Source organism: Poecile atricapillus, chromosome 3 (genome assembly GCF_030490865.1).
Source record: "Poecile atricapillus isolate bPoeAtr1 chromosome 3, bPoeAtr1.hap1, whole genome shotgun sequence".
In the NCBI taxonomy this organism is placed as follows: domain Eukaryota; kingdom Metazoa; phylum Chordata; class Aves; order Passeriformes; family Paridae; genus Poecile; species Poecile atricapillus.
The window spans coordinates 2,104,612-2,127,424 of NC_081251.1; the positions used below are offsets into that span (position 1 = coordinate 2,104,612).

General features: G+C 46.4%; 1 protein-coding gene across 3 annotated transcripts in view; it reads right to left on the minus strand.

The window, feature by feature from the left end:
- Positions 1–22,813, minus strand: part of ELP3 (elongator acetyltransferase complex subunit 3) — a 133,545-nt gene that overhangs the window by 76,495 nt on the left and 34,237 nt on the right. For all 3 annotated transcript variants that reach the window (XM_058834602.1, XM_058834601.1, XM_058834600.1), the window contains exons 8-9: positions 19,130–19,291; positions 15,456–15,582 (exon numbers count right to left, since the gene is read on the minus strand). In XM_058834602.1, coding sequence (XP_058690585.1) covers positions 15,456–15,582; positions 19,130–19,291 — 289 coding nt within the window. The remainder of the gene's footprint in view (positions 1–15,455; positions 15,583–19,129; positions 19,292–22,813) is intronic.

Here is a 22,813-nt window from a genome sequence, read left to right on the forward strand (position 1 = left end):
TCCGAGTGGTTTGGGTGGGAAGGGATCTCAAACTCTTCCCATTCCATCCCCAACGCCTCCCACGATCCCAGGCTGCTCCGAGCCCCGTCCAACCCGGCACTGGGCACTGCCAGGGATCCAGGGGCAGCTCCAAGGCTTCTGCTGGATTTATGGATCAATTCAACTTCTCCTCAGCGATCCCTTGGATGCAAAGAGAGAGGAAAACCCAACTCCCCTTCCGGAGCAGGAGCCAGGAAATCCACCCTGGCTGTCCCCAGCCAACCCAACAGGGGCTGAATTCCACCTTTGGTGGGCGGTCAGTGGAAAAGGCGGAGAAGGAACGAGGAGATGCGAGCGGCACCGAGGCAGGGGAGGCACTCAGGGGTGAATCAACCACTCCAGGCAGAGCCTGGGTTAACGTTCCCCGTCATTCCGAAGCGGGAATGATTCACCAACATTCCCATTTTTTTCCACTCAGCCAGCAAGGCCGAGGTCACTGGTGGAGGTTGCTCAACCCACCCCGAATTCCGTCCCTTCGCCCTCTCTGCACCTCTGACGTCAGAGCACGAACCCAGCCGATGATTCTGCTCCCCGCTGGCTTTGAAAAATCCACAGATCTCCCTGTTAATTCCTCAAGCTCTTCCTCAAAACACTCCTGGAGCCCATTCCCCGAGTAATTAATTCCAAACGAGATAAGGGAGCGGCGGTGGCGGCGCCGTTCTTCCCCAGCTCCTTTTTTTCCCCTGTAAATCCCAATATTTAAAGGCTCAACCTTTCCCCATTCACAAACAGCTTTTGCTGAAGTTCCTCCTGAAACAAAGGAGGTAGAAAATGCCAGCACGTGCCAAGCTTTAAAGGAAGAACTGTAGCTTTTTCTTCCTTGTTGGTTTTTTAGATTTATTTTTTTTTAATTAGACACCTTAAAAGGTGTCTGGGGCTGATAAAAACCCTTCCCAGCCGTTTCCTTGCCAAGACAAATTGAATCCCGAAAATATTTGTTCCGGAGGCCACCATCCATAGCAGCTCTGGAGGTTTTCCATCAGCTCCTGGCTGAGTCAGGGCTAATCCACGGGAGAGGTTAAAGATGACCCAGGGAGGGCAGATCCCAAATTTCAGAATCCCTGGGGGACTCTGATTATTCCAAATGGAAGCAGGACCAACTTCAAAGCTGCTAAACCAATCCTCCTTGAAGTTTTACCCCCCTCCTCGAGGCAATTAACAGGTTTTAGATAATTAAGATGGATGCTGAAGGAAAATGTAAATTTGGGGGTGTGGTCAATGGGCAGGACATGAGAGATTACTGCAGCAATTTAACTGAGGTAAAAATTGAAATTTAAATTTACATTTAAATAAAGTTTAAAAAAAAGGTCAGCTCAGATGGGCTGAAACTCAAACCTGGACTCTTCCATACCTAAAATAACATTTCCCAGAACATTCCTCAATTTATGGGATATTAGGGAAAACCTGAGGATTTTTTCACAGTAATTAATAACCGTGGAGTTGTTTTTTTCTTCAACTCCCACCAAAAGCTTTCGGTGACATTGAAATTGCTGTCCAGGAAATCTGGGATTACGGGAAACCAAAAGCCGACCTCTGCCAGGTCAGAACACAACCCCAAAATCGTGGAATGGTTTGATTTGGGAAAGATCCTCTGGTTCCAAGGAGGTAAAACAGGAGATGGAATCGGGAGGTGTTGCCCTGAATTTCAATATTTTCCCATCCCCGCGCTCTTGCAAAAACCTTTTAAATCAGGAAACCCTTGGGTGACCCAAGGGAAAGGTCGGAGGATTTGGGATCCCCATCCCTAAATTCAGCATCAGCCAATATTCCAAGCTTCCACCTGGAGGTTTTAATCGCATTTTCCTGACTGTGCAATGAACGAGAATCCCGCTTCAGAACCACCCCCAAAAGCTGCAGCTCTCCCAAAGGAGAAAAACGAGGTGATTTCATGGGATTCCATGTGAACATTCCCCAGCCCCAAGATTCACCTGCCACCTTTCATCTCCTCGCTCTCCAGGTGCCCGACTGCCGCAGCAGATACCGCTTCGGGGATAAAAGCAGCAATTTTTGAAAGCAATTTACTGAAACCTCGGGATTTGTTCAGAGTAAAGGTCACCAAAACCTCTTTCTGAACGAGCGGCACGGCCACCGCCATCGGAGACGGACTCTGCCCCTCGACCCCGTCCCGCAATCGGCTCCTTCACCGCAGCCCCCGCGTGAAAAGAGATGATTAAATTCAAATTCTGAATAAGACCAGCATTATCTGAGCTCTCCATACCCCATCCCTTATCTCCATCAGCTGGATTATTTATAGCACTTGAAAGCTCCTGCCTTGAGTGACACTTGCAGCTCCGCGGGGAAGGAACAATCACTTAGCGCTTTAATTACGTGCATTAACTGCAGCTCGTGCCTCCCCAACGCGGCTCCATTTTCCCTCCCCGATTTGCATTTCCCCCTCTCTTCCCCCCATCAATGCCGGGCTAATTAAAACCCCTACGATAGGATCTGCATTCAGCGGCGCAGACAATGGCCCAGTGACCGAGAAATGCAGATTCCAGGGTGCCTTTGCCGTGCCTTTGGAGCAGCCCGGGAACACCCAGGGCCTGGAGCGGCGCTCGGCACCTGCCGGGCTGGAAATGGACATTTCAAAGTCACTCAGCTCCAGGATCTCTCAAGGATGCCACCTCGGAGGAGTCGGTGTTTGCAGAACAGAACGCAGAGGTTTTATCTGGTGGGGTTATATGGAGGTGGAGAGTTGATTTTGTACCATTTTATCTTTTTTTCCGTCCTCAAAAAGCAACGCTTCCTGCCCATTCCAATGTTTCTGCTAATGTTCCCACCAGGAGAGAGAGAGACAAGAGGGGAGGAAGCCTCAAGCTGCACATGGGGAGGTTCAGGTTGGGTATCGGGAATAATTCCTGCTTGGAAAGGGTTTTCCAGCCCTGGGCAGCGGTGGAGTCCCCATCTCTGCAGGGATTTAAATCCATGTGGATTTGGAGGGACATGGATCCTTGGTGGAGTCCCCATTCCTGCAGGGATTTAAATCCATGTGGATTTGGAGGGAGATGGATCCCTGGTGGAGTCCCCATCCCATCCCTGCAGAGATTTAAATCCACATGGATTTGGAGGGACACGGATCCCTGGTGGAGTCCCCATCCCATCCTTGGAAGGATTTAAATCCACACGGATTTGGAGGGAGATGGATCCCTGGTGGAGTCCCCATCCTTGGAGGGATTTAAATCCACATGGATTTGGGGGGACATGGATCCCATCCCTGCAGGGATTTAAATTCATGTGGCTTTGGAGGGACACGGATCATTGGTGGAGTCCCCATCCTTGGATGGATTTAAATCCACATGGATCGAGGGGAAACAAATCCCTGGTGGAGTCCCCATCCCATCCTTGGAAGGATTTAAATCCACGTGGATTTGGAGGGACATGGATCATTGGTGGAGTCCCCTTCCTTGGATAGATTTAAATCCACATGGATTTGGAGGGATATGGATCCCTGGTGGAGTCCTCATCCCATTTTTGGAGGGATTTAAATCCACGTGGATTTGGGGGGACATGGATCCCATCCCTGCAGGGATTTAAATCCACGTGGATTTGGGGGGACACGGATCATTGGTGGAGTCCCCATCCTTGGATGGATTTAAATCCACATGGATTGAGGGGAAATGAATCCCTGGTGGAGTCCCCATCCCATCCTTGGAAGGATTTAAATCCATGTGGATTTGGGGGGACACGGATCCCTGGTGGAGTCCCCATCCATGGAGGGATTTAAATCCACATGGATCGGGGGGGACATGAATCCCTGGTGGAGTCCCCATCCCATCCTTGGAAGGATTTAAATCCACATGGATTTGGGGGGACACGGATCCCTGGTGGAGTCCCCATCCCATCCCTGCAGGGATTTAAATCCACATGGATTTGGAGGGACACGGATCCCTGGTGGAGTCCCCATCCCATCCTTGGAGGGATTTAAATCCACACGGATTTGGAGGGACACGGATCCCTGGTGGAGTCCCCATCCATGGAGGGATTTAAATCCACATGGATTTGGAGGGACATGGCTCCCATCCCTGCAGGGATTGAAACTCCCTGGATCCGATGTTTGGATTCAATGATCTCCAGGGGCTTTTCCAACCTGAACAATCCCAAATCGCTTCCTCTTAATGTCTGTGCTCACGGCAAAACCTCCCGTGGATGTAACCGAGGGGAGAAAACTCCTCAAGATCCAAAAATTTCCATTTCCTGTAAAATATTCCGTGCCCAAGGGAGGGAGGACAATGTTCCAGGGAATTGCTGCAGCTTTCCTGACCATCCACGGCCACACAACGAAACCCGTTCAAGCTGCCAAATTCCCCGTTACGGAAACCACCGAGGAAAAGGCGACGGAAGGGGCTCAGTTCTCTGAGGGTCACCAACACCTGAAACACCTCAGACTCTTCTGGAATTCCCCAGATTTTGAGTGTCAGGTAAGAAAACCTTGGAGCTGCAGGAAGCTTCTCCATCTCCTCCCTTCCCCGGCAGCCTCAAAATCCTCAAACCCACAGAACGAAGGGAGCTTTTCCAAGTGAATCCTCACCAGCCTCAGCTCCAGGGGAACATCTCCCAGACTAAACCCAGGAATCTCCCCACAGACCAGGAAACTGCGGGGAGAGACGCTCCTGCCTCCCATCCCAGCCCTTGTTTCCCCCTGGAATATCGGGATCCGCAGCGGCCGACGCCGCCGGGGAGTTGTCTCCGAAACCAGGAGATCCTGGGCCTGCCGGGACACAACCCAATAAGCAGGAGAGACAGGGAAGGCTTGGAAAAGTCCTGGAGCGGGAGCAGGCTGACCTTGGAGCGTGGGTTTGGCCGCCGAGCCCCAGACAGATCTCTGCAGATTGTGCTCAGCGCCCCGAGCAGCCCCATCTGCCCATCGGCGGTGCAGGTGCTCCCAGCCAGCCTCCATCCATCCATCCCGCCAAAAACCCGGGAGAATTCCTCCATCAATCTGCTCTCAAGTTCCACCTTCGCTTTTCCCCGCTTTTCGCCTTTCCGGGAGGGTCAGCGTTCCCCTCGGGCGCAGCGCAGGAAATAAAACATTTTTCATTGTCTCCAACACGCCGTTCCTGCAGCGTGGATCCCTCAAAAGTCTCCCAAAATAAAAAAAAATAAATTCCATCCTGCTTTGGATAACCCGATCCTCCTTCACCAACCTCGTGCTCTCCCCACACCTCTCTCGGCACCCCCCCAAAAGCTCGCAGCAAAATCATTCTGCTTTTTTTAATTAAAAAACTATATATATACAAATCCATGCAAAACCAACAATTAAGCCCTCAAAAATTTAATTTGGCCCTCGTGGTTTCTCCACTCAGTAGCTGATGGTGATCTGCACTGAAATAGGTGTTTTACTGAGTGATGCTCTCTTTGCATAAATGCCTGGGAAATTTGCACTCTCTACCCCTTTATTCCTTTATTTTTGGCTGCTTGATCCCGGCCATATGTTCATTATTGACTTCAGCAGCAAGGGGCCTCAGTGAAAAAAAAACAAACAAGGGAAAAAAAACCAGAAAACGATTTCTGAATGGTAAAAAAAAATACGTATTTCTGCCTTTTTCTGGTGTAAAAAGCCCCAGAAGAGCGTGGCTGAATGAGCCTGAGCAGCCCACGGGGTCTGGGGGCTGCAAAGTGCAGAAATCATCCCTCGGTTGGGGTGGAAAAAGGGTCAGAACTGCTCCTTTTGGCTGAGCAGGAGGTTTTTGTGAATGGGAGGCTGCTGGCAGGCAGTGATTGGCATTATCATAACTCCGGTTGTTCGTGCGCCGCAGGAAAATGGGTGTGAGAGGGAAAAAAATCCTCATTTTTAGCGACAAAGGCAGCAACCCGAGAGCAGAATAAAGGCAGCTTTTCCCACACAGCCGTGGAGTTTTTCATATCACGGAATCGTGGAATGGTTTGGGTGGGAAGGGACTTTAAATCCCATCCCATTCCAACCCCAACACCTTCTCCAGGTTGCTCCAGCCTGGCCTTGGACACTGCCAGGGATCCAGGGACAGCTTCTCTGGGAATTCCATCCCAGCCCCTCACAACCCTCACAGGGAACAATTCCTCAATATCTCACCCAAATTTCCCCTTTTCCCATCGGAAGCCACTCCCTGGTTCCTGCCTGTCCAACCCTTTCCCAAATCCCAGCTCTCTTGGCGTCCCTTTAGCCTCCAGAAGCGGCTCCAAGAATTCCCTGGATCCTTCCCTTCTCCACGTGAACATTCCCAGCTCTCCCAGCCCGTTCTCCCCACAATATCCTAAATTTTTCTGCTTCTGTGCAGCGTAAAAAGACCTCTCTGCCACCAAAACCCCACCCTTGGCCTTTCCCGATTTAAACTCCACCCTAAAAGTTTCTGAGCCCGCAATTCCGTGGAAGTGGGCACAGACCGGGGCTTTCCGTGGGTGTTTTATCCGCAGAAATATGAGAGCAATTGGGTGTGAAAAGAGTTTCCAGAAATAGCCTGCTCCTTCCTACCACCATCCTCATTAACATAAAAATTACCCCGGCTTTGGTCACAGTTCACGGACCCCGAATTGTTCCTGAATTGAGGCAGCTTCTGAGCAGGGAGATTTCCTCAGATTCCAGAAGCTTGAGGAATGGCAGGACCGAGCATTAAACAGCCTCTCATGGATGTGCCCACCAAAAATAAATAAAAAAAAAACAAAAACAAAAAAAAACACCAGGGAAAAAGCCACATTTTCAGCCATAAAACCACCTGCAAATCACAGCTTTTCAGTGAGATGTTTAGAAGGAGCTGAAAGGAAAATCGTTTACCCCACTAAACACTTCAGAGCTATATTTAAAAACACAGGGAACTGTCTTCCCACAGGAGGAAAAATCAATGCAGATCAGCACTCTAACTGTCTTTTATTACAGTTATTAAAAGCTCCTGATAGAGGTGCAATATTTTAGTTTCATTATGAATTTCATCTCCTTGAGAAAAACCAGAGCCCTCAGGAAAAGCCAGGCCTTATTTACAGCTGGAAATATTTGAAGTTTCGAGGTAACGTCACCCACTTTGTAAAAAGAAAGGACACTCAGATAATTTCACCATCATTTTTCCCCTCAGATGATCTCACCCTCATTTTTCCCCTGAGATCATGTCACCCTCATTTTCCCTTCAGATTATTTCATCTTTAGATTATTCCACCCTCATTTCCCCCCTCAGATCATTTCCCCCTCATTTTCCCCGAGATTATCTCATCATTATTTTCCCCTCAGATTATTCCACTCTAGGATTATTCCACCCTCATCTTTCCCCTCAGATTATTTCACCCTCAGATCATTTCCCCCCATTTTCTCCTCAGAATATTTCCACTTTGGATTATTTCACTGCCATTTTTCCCCCCAGATCATTTCCCCCTCATTTTCTCCCTCAGATCATTTTCACCTCATTTCCCCCCCAGATTATTCCACCCTCATTTTCCCCTCAGATTATTTCACCCTCATTTTCCCCTCAGATAACTTACTCCTCATTTTCCCCTCAGATCATTTCCCCTTCATTTTCTTCTCAGATTATTTCACCCTCATTTTTCCCCTCAGATCATTTCCCCTTCATTTTCCTCTCAGATCATTTCCCCTTCATTTTCCCCTCAGATTATTTCCCCCTCATTTTTCCTCTCAGTTTATTTCACCCTCAGATCATTTCCCCCTCATTTTCCCCTCAGATCATTTCCCCCTCATTTTCCCCTCAGATCATTTTCCCCTCAGATAATTTCCCCCTCATTCTCCTCTCAGATTATCTCATCCTCATTTCCCCCTCAGATCATTTTCCCCTCATTTTCTCCTCAGATAATTTCCTCCTCATTTTTCTCTCAGATCATTTCCCCTTCATTTTTTCCCCTCAGATCATTTCCCCCTCAGATTATTTCACCCTCATTTTTCCTCTCCGTTTATTTCCCCCTCAGATCATTTTCCCCTCATTTCCCCCTCAGATCATTTCCCCATCATTTCCCCCTCAGACCATTTCCGCCTCATTTTCCCCCTCAGATCATTTTCCCCTCATTCCACCCAGGTTATTCCACCCTCATTTTCCCCTTTGGATTATTTCACTGCCATTTTTCCCCCCAGACCATTTCCCCCTCATTTTCTCCCTCAGATCACTTCCCCTCATTTCCTCCTCATTTTCCCCCTCAGATCATTTCCCCTCATTTCCCCCTCAGATTATTTCCCCCTCATTTTCTTCTCAGATAATTTCCCCTTCAATTTCCTCTCAGATCATTTTCCCCTCATTCTCCTCTCAGATTATCTCATGCTCATTTCTCCCTCAGATCATTTTCCCCTCATTTTCCCCTCAGATCATTTCCCCCTCATTTTTCCCCTCAGTTTATTTCCCCCTCAGATCATTTCCCCCTCATTTCCTTTCAGATGATCTCATCTGTATTTTCCCCTGAGATCATTTCCCCTCATTTTCCCCCTCAGGTCATTTCCCCCTCAGATGATTTCCGCTCAGATCATTTTCCCCTCATTTCACCCTAATTTTTCCCCTCAGTTTACTTCCCGCTCAGATCATTTCCCCCTCATTTTCCCCTCAGATCATTTCCTCCTCATTTTCCTCTCAGATAATTTCCCCTTCATTTTCCCCTCAGATCATTTCCCCCTCAGATTATTTCCCCCTCATTTTTCCTCTCAGTTTATTTCACCCTCAGATCATTTCCTCCTCATTTTCCTCTCAGATCATTTCCCCTTCATTTTCTTCTCAGATTATTTTACCCTCATTTTTCCCCTCAGATCATTTTCCCCTCAGATAATTTCCCCTCATTTCCCCCACATTTTCCCCTCAGATCATTTCCCCTCAGATTATTTCACCATCATTTTTCCTCTCAGATCATTTCCCCCTCAGATCATTTCCGCCTCATTTTTCCCCTCAGATCATTTTCCCCTCATTCCACCCAGGTTATTCCACCCTCATTTTCCCCTTTGGATTATTTCACTGCCATTTTCCCCCCAGACCATTTCCCCTCATTTTCTCCCTCAAATAATTTCCCCCTCATTTCCCCCTCAAATCATTTCCCCCTCATTTTCCCCTCAGATCATTTCACCCTCATTTTTCCCCTCTTTATTTCCCCCTCAGATCATTTTCCCCTCTCCCCCACGGAGGCCTCTGCATCTCTCACATCCCAGATGCATCAGGCCTGCCACTAAAATTAGCTCATTTCTGGGAAATTGCTTATTTTGCAATTCCTCCAGAAAAAAAAAATATAAAAAAAAATATAAAATATCCCATCTTGACACATGACTAAGAGAAGGAATTTTCATGCTGAACTCATTCAGTGATTGTGTTTTATTTAAAGAACACAGGAGCGGCTCTGCAGATGGGAATCCAAAATCTCCTTTGCCAAATCCTTGTCCCCACGAAATGGCCCTGCCTGCGTTTCTGCCCTCATAATTTTATTTATGTCAGACTTTAGATGGACACACAGGATCCCCTCAAGGGAGAAAAAATAACTTTTCACCAGCTGAGGGTCCATCTGATGGGTCTGGGCAGCATCACCACCTCAAATTCCCAATCTTCTGCCTCTCTTCCCTGTTTTCCTTTTTCCCAGATTTATTTCACCTCTGAGGGGGCTGTTGGAGGAAGAGCACCAATAAACCACACTCCAGCAAACCCCATAAAAATAAAATATTTTTAAAGGCAGACACAGCTATATTCTCTCCATTAATAAATCTGCTATTTATAATGTATAAAATTGATTTTAATTAGATTATTAATAGATTATAAATAACAGATATATACCAATTCCTAAGAATTATTAGGAATATTCACCCCAGCCAAAGCTGCGATCCTCCTATTACCACGGAGCGAGGAATTAACACCGGCACCCCGGGAATTCTCCAACCTCCCAAAGTTTTGGGGGTTTTTTTGTTTGTTTTTTTGCTCCAATCCAAAGTTCTGCCTGGCAAATGTGATTCATGAATCCTCCCAAGCATTTCCCCCCCTTCAGAGCCACCTCATCCCTCTCCCGGGGCAGCGGCGGAGCCGAGCGTTTATCGCGTTCCGCAGGATGAGGTGTCTGCTCCGGTAACAATTCCATTATTCCCGCTGAGTCCTTGATTTATCCTGACCATTATTCTAATTATTTTCTCCGACCACCTGCCTCGTGAGGCTCTGCTGGGCTCTGCCTGGCTTTGGGAGGAGGTTTTTTTGGGGTTTTTTTAGCGTTTGTGTCCGGGGGGAAGCGGAGCACGTTCCCTGCTGCCCTGCGGCGTTCTCCCGTGTGCGGAATGGGGTGGAAAAGACCTGGAGTAGGAAGGAAATCCTCCCAGGCTATAAAAAGCATCGATAAAAAAGCACGGTGCAACCGGGACAAAAAAAAAGGGAACTGAAATTCCACAGTGGAGGCAGGGAAAGGGCCACATTTTTCAGGAAAAAGCACGGAATTGGAGAATCCTGGAATTATTCGGGTCGGAAGGGACCTTAAAGCTCATCCCATTCCCATGGGCAGGGACACCTTCCACTGTCCCAGCTCCAAACCCTGTCCAGCCTGGCCTGGGACACTTCCAGGGGTGGAATCCACTGGGATGGGATCCACAGGGGTGGAACCCACTGGGATGGAGTCCATTGGGATGGAATCCATTGGGATGGGATCCACAGGGATGGAATCCACAGGGATGGAATCCATTGGGATGGGATCCACAGGGATGGAACCAACTGGGATGGAATCCACTGGGATGGAACCAACTGGGATGGAATCCACTGGGACAGAATCCACAGGGATGGGATCCACTGGGACGGGATCCACGGGGATGGAACCCACAGGGATGGAATCCATAGGGATGGAATCCACGGGGATGGAACCCACAGGGATGGAATCCACTGGGATGGAATCCACTGGGATGGAACCAACTGGGATGGAATCCACTGGGATGGGATCCACAGGGATGGAACCCACTGGGATGGAATCCATAGGGATGGGATCCACAGGGATGGAACCCACTGGGATGGAATCCATAGGGATGGGATCCACAGGGATGGAATCCACTGGGATGGAATCCACAGGGATGGAACCAACTGGGATGGGATCCACTGGGATGGAACCCACTGGGATGGGACCCACAGGGATGGAATCCATGGAGATGGAATCCACTGGGATGGAACCAACTGGGACGGAACCCACAGGGATGGGATCCACAGGGATGGAACCCACTGGGACGGAACCAACTGGGATGAAATCCACAGGGATGGAATCCACTGGGATGGAACCCACGGGGATGGAATCCACAGGGATGGAATCCACTGGGATGGGACCCACAGGGATGGAATCCACAGGGATGGAATCCATGGAGATGGAATCCACTGGGATGGAATCCATGGGGATGGAATCCACAGGGATGGAACCCACTGGGACAGGATCCACTGGGATGGAATCCACTGGGACAGAACCCACTGGGATGGGACCCACAGGGATGGAATCCATGGAGATGGAATCCACTGGGATGGAATCCATGGGGATGGAATCCACAGGGATGGAACCCACTGGGATGGAATCCACTGGGACAGAACCCACTGGGATGGAATCCACAGGGATGGAACCCACTGGGACAGGATCCACTGGGATGGAACCCACAGGGATGTAACTCACAACCTCTCCGGGCAAAACCAATAAAGATAAAACCCCCACAGACGATACATTCACCCTTACCTATCACAACAATTTGAATTATTACCAACGAAACCACCACATTCTGAATTATTAGGAGCAGCTGCTGAGCGCGCACAGCCCGGAGAGGCCTGCGAGAGCCGCTGCTGGGAGAAAAGCGGGAAATCGATAGGTCGGAAGGGACAGAAGGAACGTTCCTGCCGGAGCTGTAATTACCTGCCCCGCTTGAAGAAGCACCCGGCGCTTTCCAGGCCAAGGTCAGCACCATCAGCAGTTATTCCCTTCCCAGGAGAAAGCCCGGGATTTATTATTCCAACTGGCGCTGAAGGTGCTCAGAACTTCTAAAGTCAACCGGGCTCCTTTGTGTCCGACCTTCTCCTGAGCTGGAGAGGAGGAGGAGCGGCCAGAAATGGAGTTATTTTGTCCAAAGTTACTCAGAACTACCCCAAAATCCAAGATTTTATAAAGATCCCTGGGGAGCCACGGGTTTGTGGGAAGACAAAGAGCTGGGGGTGCTCACCTGGAGAAGGGAAGGATCCAGGGAGAGCTCAGAGCCTTTTCCGGAGCCTAAAGGGGCTCCAGGAGAGCTGGAGAGGGATTTGGGATAAAGGATGGACACACAGGAAACAGGGAATGGCTTCCCACTGGGAATGGGGAGCTTGGGCTGGGATCTTGGGAAGGAATTCCTGGCTGGGAGGGAGGGGAGGGGATGGGATGGAATTCCCAGGGAAGCTGCGGCTGCCCCTGGATCCCTGGGAGTGTCCAGGGAAAAGTTGGAGCAGCCTGGGATCGTGGGAGGTGTCAGGGTTGGAATGGGATGGGATTGAAGGTCCCTTTCCACACAAACCATTGCAGGATTCTGGGATCAAGGACATTCAGAATTCATCCTGAAGATTTTTATGGAATTCAGGGATGGAAAAGGGAAGGGAGACCCTTCCTGAAGTCCCAAATTCCCAGTGAAGCCCCCGGATCCCAAAATTCCTTCCTAGAAAGGAGTCAGGATGGGGCTGGATCCAATCCCAGGATGGGACAGCCGGGAATGGAGGGAATTCCCTGGGAAAAGGGAATCTTGGGAAGGAATTCCAGGCTGGGATGGGCTGGAATTCCCAGAGAATCCCTGGATCCCTGAGAGTGTCCAAGGACAGGTTGGAACAACCTGGAATGGCGGGAAATGTCCCTGGGATGGGATTGAAGGTCCACAAATCCCACCCAAACCATTCTGGGATTGTGTCAGAGGATTTCTCCACTCAGTTCCTCTCTCATTCTCACCAGATGAAATATTTGAATTTTTCCAGCCTGGAGTGAGATTTCCACAGCCCAAAACGGACAAAAGTTGTTTTATCGACCCGAGACGAGGATGTAAAATTGGAATTTTTACTGAACCTTCCAGCTGAATCCTTGGGAATGATGGAATTCCAGGAATTCACCTGGATATTTCTGTTATCTTCACCAGGAAATGAACCAATCATTTGGGTTTGGGATTTTATTCTCTGGTACTTAGAAAGATATTTGATAACATTGTTATTTTATAAGGATATTATAAATTATTATTTGTTAAATAAATATTATTAAATAAATTATATATTTATTATAATAAATACTATATATTGTATATTATATTGTTATAGACAATATATTAACATATAATATATAATATATGTTTTATATTATTGTTACATTATATTACAATATAATGTAGTATTCTATTCTATTCTATTCTATTCTATTACATTATATTACATTATATTACATTATATTATATTACATTATATTATAACGTTATGTTATATTATGATATGTTATGTTATATAATATTATATAATATATAATATTGTATTATATAATATTGTATAATATATTGTATTATGTTATTTATAGTGTATTATATCATTATATTATATTATATTATATTATATTATATTATATTTACTATTATAAAGGATATTATAAAGGATATTTAAAATTTATTAATAAATGAATTATAAAGCATTTAAATGAGGATGAGAAAGGGGTAATGACCCTTTTTCCTTCTGTTTCTTTTCTTTTCTTTCTGTTCCTTTTCCATCCTCTTCTCCCCACTTTTTTTAACCCCTCCTCTCCCAGTTCCAGCCTCATCCCTGTCCCCCAATTCCGAAAGCTCCGCCTCCCGCCTCTCCGATTTCTGGGAAAGCTGTCACAGCCAGGATGGCACCACCCTTCCCCTCACAACCCAGAAATTCCCAAAAGATTCCCAAATTTCCTCCAGTCAATCAGGAGAATTTCCAGCAGTGGAATTTCCTTAACCTCTCATCGCCAATAAGCAGCAAAGGATAATTATTATTAAATTAATTAATTACAAAAAACTCCTCGGTTTTCCACCTTGGAAATATCTCGGATTTTGGGTTGAACCTGCCCGGGGTTGGCTCTTTCCGGGTTTTTTTTGTCATTATTCCTATTTTTCCAGCCCAATCCCCCAGAACTCCCACAGAATCCATGAATTCTGTGAGATGTGGAGGGAAAGGATTCAAGGTTTTGCTGTGAAGTAATTCCATGAAAATTCCGTGTCACGTCCACAATTTACACAAATCCGCAATTCCCAGAGCACGGGAAAAAAATAAAAATAAACAAAAAATTATGAAAAAAATAAAATAAATAAAAAATAAAATAAAATAAAATAAAATAAAATAAAATAAAATAAAATAAAATAAAATAAAATAAAATAAAATAAAATAAAATAAAATAAAATAAAATAATATAATAAAATGAATAGAGTAGAATAGAATAGAATAGAATAGAATAGAATAGAATAGAATAGAATAGAATAGAATAGAATAGAATAGAATAGAATAGAATAAATATATATATAAATATATATAAAAATAAAAAAAATAAAATAAATAAAATAAATAAAAATAATAATCCAGGAGCAGAACCTGGAGCAGGAATTTGGGAGTTTTGTGCTCCTCACTTCCAGTCTCTCAACTCTTCCAAGAACCAAGGAAATTTAGGAAAAACTCAAGGAATTCTGCACAAAATCCCCCAAACAAGGTTCCTCTCCCAGGTTTCAGGATTCCCTCTACAGCTGCCTTTCCCAGTTTTTTTCCAGATGTGCCTTTTTGCTTTCTGCCTGTATTTTTAATCAATATATTTCATTACACCGATGTTTTTTAGCACCAGCCCAGGAATCCCCCTGGGATTCCTCTATCACGACTCCAATTTCTGCACTATTTTAAAAAAAAACCAAAACCACCCAATTTTGACTCAGGGAGGAAAAAAAAAAAAAAAAAATAAATAAACCAGACTGAAAAATCTACCAAATTGCTGAAATCCTCGCACTGTTCACCATTTTCTCTTTATTCCTCTCATTCCAGTCTTCTCCAGGAATAATTTTATATTTCCTTCCACATCAGTGACAAACCGAACAGCCGAAACGTTTCGTAATTTTGGGATTAATTACCTTCCAGGGAAGGATCTTTTTAACTTGGAATTGTGTCCTGCTCTAAATCCGAGAGGGAAAAACCACCTTGGGGAAAAAAGCAGAGCCCCGGTAAATACCAGGAAGAGCTGTTTTCCACAGGGATCCGAGTGACTCAGGCTTGCATGAGACAGGGATATAATTTTCTGGATGAAGTAGTTCAACAAATCTCTTTTTTTTTTTTTTATTATTTTTTTCACCCTCTTAAGGGAAAAAAAAAAAAAATTAAAAAAAAAAAAAGAGTTTTAAAATTGTTTGTCCTTTGGAAACGAATCTGGGAAGCGAGACAAAAAAAGCTTTCCGTGGAGGGGGGTGGGGAAAAAAAAAAAAAAGTGGGAATTGATGAATTTATTTTTTTTAAGGGATTTTTTTTGGAAGGAATACTCACATAAAACTGGTCCATGTCCCTCTCCAGCCCCATGTTGGGCAGGTCTGGCATCATGTGGGCCACCACCTTAAATCCGGCATCCTTGGCCAGGTGGAAGGACTCGCACACGGCCTTCACCGTGTGACCCCTGGGAAAAGAGGGAAAAGGGGTCAGGAAAAGCGGGAAGAGATGGTTTTTTTTGGGGATTATCCGTTATTTTTTGGGAGGTTGAGTTTGGGGGTAAAGCTGAGCCTAAAAGGGGGTTTGTTAAACATGGGAGTTGTTTGTCCGCTGCGAGGCTCCGGGTTTTCCGGAGGCGGAGTTTGGGAGCGGGAATTTCCAGGTGGGAAGCGCGGGTCGGTGTCACGGCACGAGGACAGAATAAACTGGGAATGGGAACGAGGGAAATCAGCCAGAAATTCCTTCAGGAGGAACTCCCCCGGCTTTTGGGAGGTGCCAAAGCTGGGCTGGATTGGGATTCCAGGAGGATTCCGTGTTCTCCCACACCGACACCGAGCCGGGGGGGGATTGGGAACCCAAAAACCGCGGAATTTCCCACAGTTCTGCGGAAAATTCCTTCTCCCTTCCGCCTCCATGGCTGGCTCCAAGCTGGAGATTCCCACCACGGGAATTCCCACACAATCCTGGCTCTCTCCCACATTCCTGGACATTCCCTGGGCACTTCCATCCCAGTTTTCCTCCCAATTCCTGGAATTCCTGGCACCCAGATGACCTCTGCAGGTGATTTTTTTTTTCCCCCTCCCTCCAAATCCCTCGGGATAATCCAAAAAAAAATCCAACTCCCTTTGGGCATCCCTGTGCTCATTTCCCCTCAATTCCTCACGGAAACCAAACCAAGCTACTTCCCGTTTTTCCAGGTTTTTTTGGGGATCTTTTCCTCCCTCTCTCCCAGAGGATCCAACCCCTCCGTGCAGCTTCAAACCCAGCCTTATTTACGATTCTTTTACCATTTTTTTTTTATTTTTTCCAGGAGTTTCAACCCTGTTTTTCCGAGCCTGTTCAAGGACAGCATCACTCAAAGACCTCGGGCAGCCCGGGGGGAGCAAACGGGAGATTTGCTTCATAAATAAAAATTATTTTCCTATTAGGAGCGGGATCCGAGCCGCATCAATAACTCGATTATTTGATGCCTTAGCTCCGTTCCTGAATATTTTTCTGCCTCACGGCCGCCGAAAGCGCTCAGAACCCTCACTAATGACTTATGGAACATAATAAAAAGTCATTTACAAACAGTTACCCTAATTGGTTGTAATCTTGACATTTCCCTACCAGCGAAATATTAAAAAGTTTCGAGCCCAAAATGTGTCTCCTCCCCCCGCCAGACGCAGAGAAAAGCAAAATGAGGTCGTCTCCACGGAGAAAAAAACTTGAATTTTGCCTTTTCCTTGGATTTTTTTTTCCTTTGGATGCTCCAAAGACCGGGAGAGGTTGAGGAACCTTTTAGGAATTCTGCAAGGAGCCTTTAAAAATTGAATTTCGGGTGGGGAAAAGGAGTGGGTTTTAAGGGCCGATGAGGAATTGATTGTTGAAATGACAATTGGAATTATTTGGATTGGATCTTTCCCTCCGGAATGCTCTGGCATCCAGAAACCACCCCGAAACGGGAGTTTTAACCCTAAATAAATGGATTTTCTTGTGTTTTGGGGGCGTGGCTGTGATCTCCAGACCCCAAATCCTTTGGGATTCCTCCTTGGAAGCTCTGAGAAGAAAATGCCCAAAGTTTTTGGCTTCACTTCGGTGCCCCTGAGGTGGGAATTAACCAAAATGTGCTTTTGGAAACATTTTAAAAATTTTAAAAATAAAAAAAATCTCCGAATTTTCAGGCTTGAAAGAAATAAATAAATAGGGATTGGTTTGTTTGGGGGGCAAGTGAAGAAAATATCCCAAATTTTCCTGCAGAGTACAACAGGTCTTTGGGCCGAAACGAGAAGGAAGGAATCGCATTTCCTCCTGGAAATGTGTTTTTCCAATCCCTAAGGATTCTGTGAGCTTGGAATGACTTTTGGGAATCTCAACCCGGCCGGTGTCACCTCTCCTGTCCCAAAAAAGAGCAGGGAAAAAGGTGGAAAACGCCCCAAAAAATGATAGAGTGTTGTAAATTGTGATTTATTTGGGCCAGGAACCTCCCAAAATTGAATTTATTGGTGGTGTCAGGAGGAAAAGAGGTGCTCAACACACAGGGAGAGAATGAATATACTAAAAAAAAATGAGAATAAATATATTAAAAAAAACCAAAAAAAAAAGTGGATAATACAGGAAAAGAATGGATACATTAAAAAAAAAAGTGTGAAACTCAGGGAAAGAATAAATACATTTAAAAACAAAAAAATCAGTGAAAAAGGGAAAGAACAGATACATTAAAAAGAGAGATGGACAATACAGGAAAAAAACCAAGTTAAAAACCCAAATGTAGGACACAAGTGAAAGGATCCGAGTCCCAGCTGAAAGATCCCAATTCCATTTCCTCCTGCTGAGGAACCCACAGAATTCCCACAAAATTTTCTCCATGGAAGGGCCCAAGAGAATCCCTGGAGCCCCGGGGATGTCCGAGGGTGGGTCTGGATCACCCTGGGATCGTGGGAAGTGTCCCTGAGGATGGGATGGAGGGTCTGTGAATCCCACCCAAACCATTCCGGGATTCTGGGATCCAGATCTCTCAGGATCCATCCTGAGGGATTTTTATGGAATTTGGGGGATGGAAAAGGGAAGGGAGACCCTTCCCGGAGTCTCCAATTCCTGGTGAAGCCCCTGGATCCCAAAATTCCTTCCCGGAGAGGAGCTGGGATGGGAATGCATCCAATCCCAGGCTGGGAGAGCTGGGAGTGTCCAGCTGGAAGAGGGAAGGATCCAGGGAATCCTTGGAGCCTTTTCCAGAGGGAAAGGAGAGCTGGAGAGGGACTTGGGAAAGGGCTGGAGGGACAGGAGCCAGGGAATGGCTTCCCACTGGGATCTTGGAGAGGAATTCCGGGCTGGGAGGGCAGGGAGGGGCTGGGATGGAATTCCCAGGGAAGCTGCGGCTGCCCCTGGATCCCTGGAAGTGTCCCAGGAAAGGTTGGAGCAGCCTGGGATTATGGGAGGTGTCAGGGTTGGAATGGGATGGGATTGACGGTCCCTTCCCACCCAAACCGGTCTGGAATTCCAGGATTCCATGGCAAGGGAAGATTTTTCCAGGAAGTTGGATCCGACAGTTTGGGATCGCAGGAAAATTCCGTGCCCACGGAAGGGGCTGGAACGGGAGGACCCTTAAGATCCGTAGAGGAGGGGAGGGGGAGGAATTCCCACCTCAAATCCTTCCCTTCCTGACCTTTTCCCAGCACAGGGATGAAGCACCCAAGGGAAAAATGGGATTTGCAGAGGGGAAAAAGCCCCTCTCCAAATTTCAGCAAAAATCCCAACATCGCCTGGAAAGGGGAACTTGGGAAGGAATTCCTGGCTGGGCCGGAATTCCCAGAGAATCCCTGGATCCCTGTGAACGTCCCAGGAAAGGCTGGAGCACCCTGGGGTGGTGGGAGGTTGGGATGGGATTGAATGTCCGTGAATCCCACCCAAACCATCCCAGGACTCCACGATTCCACGGAATTCACGGGTGGAGCTCTCAGCTCTCCGCGGCAGGGCGCGGCACGGCCGGGCAGCGGGACTGGAGGCGGGATTCCCTGGAATGGCGCTCCCCTGACCTGTTGGTGTCCCTGGCCACGTCCTCGTAGACGCTCTGGACGCCGATCTCCAGGCGGGTGCAGCCGTAGGAGAGCATGGAGCTGAGGTGCTGCCGCAGGCAGTAATCCGGCCGCGTCTCGATCGTCATCCCCACGCACTTGGTCAGGCTCCGCTCCGAGTACCTGCGCGTTGGAAAGGCAGAATCAGAAAGGAATTATAATTATGACTCTGTTTAGCCAGAGAGGATAAGGAGGAAATACAAATGAAAGCACGGTTTGAATAATTCAGAGAAACCAGAACAAATTCTTCCTCCAATAAAAGGAAGCTGGGACCCCTCTCTCCAACTTTATAAGGAAAGGTCTGAAGTACCCTGAGATATAAAATAATGCAAAAGCGGTGATTTCTATAGGTCACACACAAATGTTACTGTATTATATATATATATATATATAAAGATTGGTTAGTGAAGGAATAGAACATTCAATGTATAGATTATATAAACAATTGTAAAGGAGAGCTGGCTCCTCTTTTTCCTCTTTTTCCGGCTCCCTTTTCCTGGCTCTCTCACTTCTGTTGCTCTCTTTCTCAGCAATCTTCAGTCCTGAACTCACGTGTTCATGTTCTACCCCTTTTTGTTCCCTCTGAGCCTGCTCTGAGCTTCATCTGCTGGCTCTCAGTGGATTTTATTTCAGGGCTCTCCCTCACCCACGGCGCCCTGAAATAAACTACAAACATCCAACTCGACTAGAGAGAGGTCGACCGTCGGGAAAAACCCCACCCCCCGTTAAAATCCTCCCGTTTTGGGGTTTGGGATAAAGCTGGGGGAGCTCCTGGTGTCTCCCAGGTGAGGGGTTTGGAGGATTGAAGGTTAAAATTCCGGGATTCGGGGGTTTTGGCGGAATGATGCGCTGAGGCGCGCGTTGATACGAGTGGTCATTAACTGGGGGGTGTGGTCATTAACTGGGGGTGTAATTAATGTGGTCTGGGGGTTGTTTTGGGTTGTGGAAGTGGCCTGAGGAGGGTTCACGAGGATATCCATGGAAAATCCCGGAAAATCCTGGAAAATCCCTTTGGGAGCGCGCAGTTCCCAACCTCGCCAAAGGACAAAACCAAAATTCTTGACTTTTTCCTCATTTTGTTTCTCATTTATATCCCTGATGGTCTAACGAAGACTAATTACTCCAAATGGTAAAAAAACCCACTCCTGATCAAAAATGGGATCAAAAAAGGGGGAAAAATGGGAAAAAGTAAAAAAAGAACCCAAAGGGAAGCTCACAAAAGGAAAGCATCGATCCCCACCATCACCAGCCAGGAGAAAATTCCTTTCCACAATGGAATCGATTCCCTGCAGTGTTTTTTTCCTCAACTTTGAGGTGTTTTTGTCACAAACCAGGATATTTCAGGGGAAATCAGGCTCTTTAATGGCCCCAAATGATGATTTTTGGGAAATGCTGCTGGAAAAGGGGACACCTTGAGGAAGAGAGGGATGTTATTCCCATACCTGCACGCCCAAATCGAAGGGATGACTAAGTTCAGCTCTTTATTAGGAGTCTGTAAAGATTCATCATCCCATTGCTGGAAATTTCCAAATGGGAAATAAAAGCTCTCAGAGCAGCATGGAACAAAATTTCCAACCCCCACCAAAAAAAAAAAAAAAAAAATCAAATCAAAATCCTTCAAACCTCCAAAAAAAATCCCAGCAAAAACAAAATTCCCCAAAGTGGGCTCAGACTCATTAAAAAAATATTAACTCCCTTCAAACTGTTCTAATCTATATAAAAACTGAGATATTTGGGGGATGGGCTGTCAAAAGAAACATTTAAAAAAAACAAAATAAAACAAACAACAAAAAAAAAAACCCTCAATAAAAACTACGTGAAAACATTTCCAAGTTTGTGGCTCACTAATCTGACAGCCCAGCAGCACCAATTGTTTATCACGTCAGGGAAAACACTGCCAAAGTGTGATTCATTAACAGCAGACTCCCAAACACCCACTTTGGAAGACGTGATTTGCAAAAATTAAGAGGGGAAATTGGAGCAAAAGAGGAGGAAAAAAAATAAAATATAAAAATAAAAATAAAGTCTTTGGATAACTTGGGACAAAAGGTACCCGCTCCTATTAACATCTAAAATCAGGGTAGGGATACAGAGGGGAGAGAAAAATAATTAAATTGCTGTAATTTGCAGAAGAAAGAAAGAGAAATTTGATTTTTTTTTTTTAATTTTTTTTGGGTGTCTTTTCTCCGCTGGAAAAGGTTCGCTCAGATATTCAAGGTTTTCTCCCGTTGGCAAAAGGCAAAGTGGATTTCATTCAATAGACCAAAGGCAGGGGTTTGATTGGTTTAGAAAACACAAGAAATATCAGAAGTGGACACAAATTAATAGCTTTAGTGGATTTACATAACCCTGCCATTTTCTGCAGGGAATTATCGCAGAGTGCCCATAAAAGCTGAGCTGGGTATTATTACCCAGCACAAAGCTGCATTATACAGCTAAATTACATTTGATATTTTATTAAAAAAAAAAAAAATTAAATAAAATAAAAATCTATTTGATGCTGTTTTATATTTAATTTCCACGTTTTCCAGCGCCGGGGGTGAGCGGTAAAACAGAGCTCGGAAAGGCAGGAAACAGCGGATGAGGGGCATCTCCTAAATGTGGATTTACAACAGGACAGGCAGGGATTTAAGGGGGTTTTTAACCAAATTGTGAGGATTTCTTAGCTTAAAGCAGGGTCAGATTCAAGACTGGTGTTTTCCAGTCAGCAGGAGGGAAAAAAATCCAAAAAAACCCAGGAAAACTGATGTGAGCTTAGGAATAACAACTTCCCCGGTGGGAAAAGCTTCTGGATCCCAAAATTCCCGGAGTGGTTTGGGTTGGAAAGGACCTCAAAGGTCATTTCAGTCCCCTTCCGCTATCCCAGGTGGCTCCAGCCTGGCCTTGGACGCTTCCAGGGATGCGGCAGCCAAAAATTCCCTGAGAATTCCATTCCAGGGAGGAATTCCTTCCCAATATCCCACCCAAATCTCCCCTTTCCCAGCGGGAAGCCATTCCCCGCCTCGTCCCTCTCCGCCTCTCTGGATGAGCCAAGAATCCAGCAAAATTCCCTCCAGGAATCTCCTGAATTTCAGGTTGACCCGAGGAGCTCTGTCTCCTGCCCGTTAACCATCCCCAAAATCCCCGGATGCTTCGGGTTGGAAGGGCCCTCAAAGCTCATCCCGTTCCCATCCCGTATCCCTGCTCTGGGATATTTGGAGCTCTTGCATCATCCCCACCCCTATTCTCAGCTCCCCTCCAGCTTTTTGCGGCCTCCTGCTACCAAAAAAAGCCGCCCGGCTCCAGCTGGGACATGATTTGCCTATTCCCATCCAATTTCCCACTATTTATGCAGTCAGGGGTAATTTGGCGGCTGAATCATACGGAAAGCTCATGATTCTGTGACTTCAGCCCGGAATATTCTCTTCCAGAGATTTCGGTGCTGCTCAGAATAGAATCCTGCCCCGTTCCTAGAAAAGCTGCCGGACGTTTTTCCATCCTGGGGCAGAAGAGCAGGAATGGGGGTTTGTCCCTGAGCTGCTGGGATGGGTGGCTGCTGCCAGCCCTGAGAAATGAGGATTTTGATGATTTTGAACACGGCTTTAAACACCAGCCCGGAGGCAGAACCAGCAGAATCCCGTCAGAAACCGTCGGGGTCAACCACAG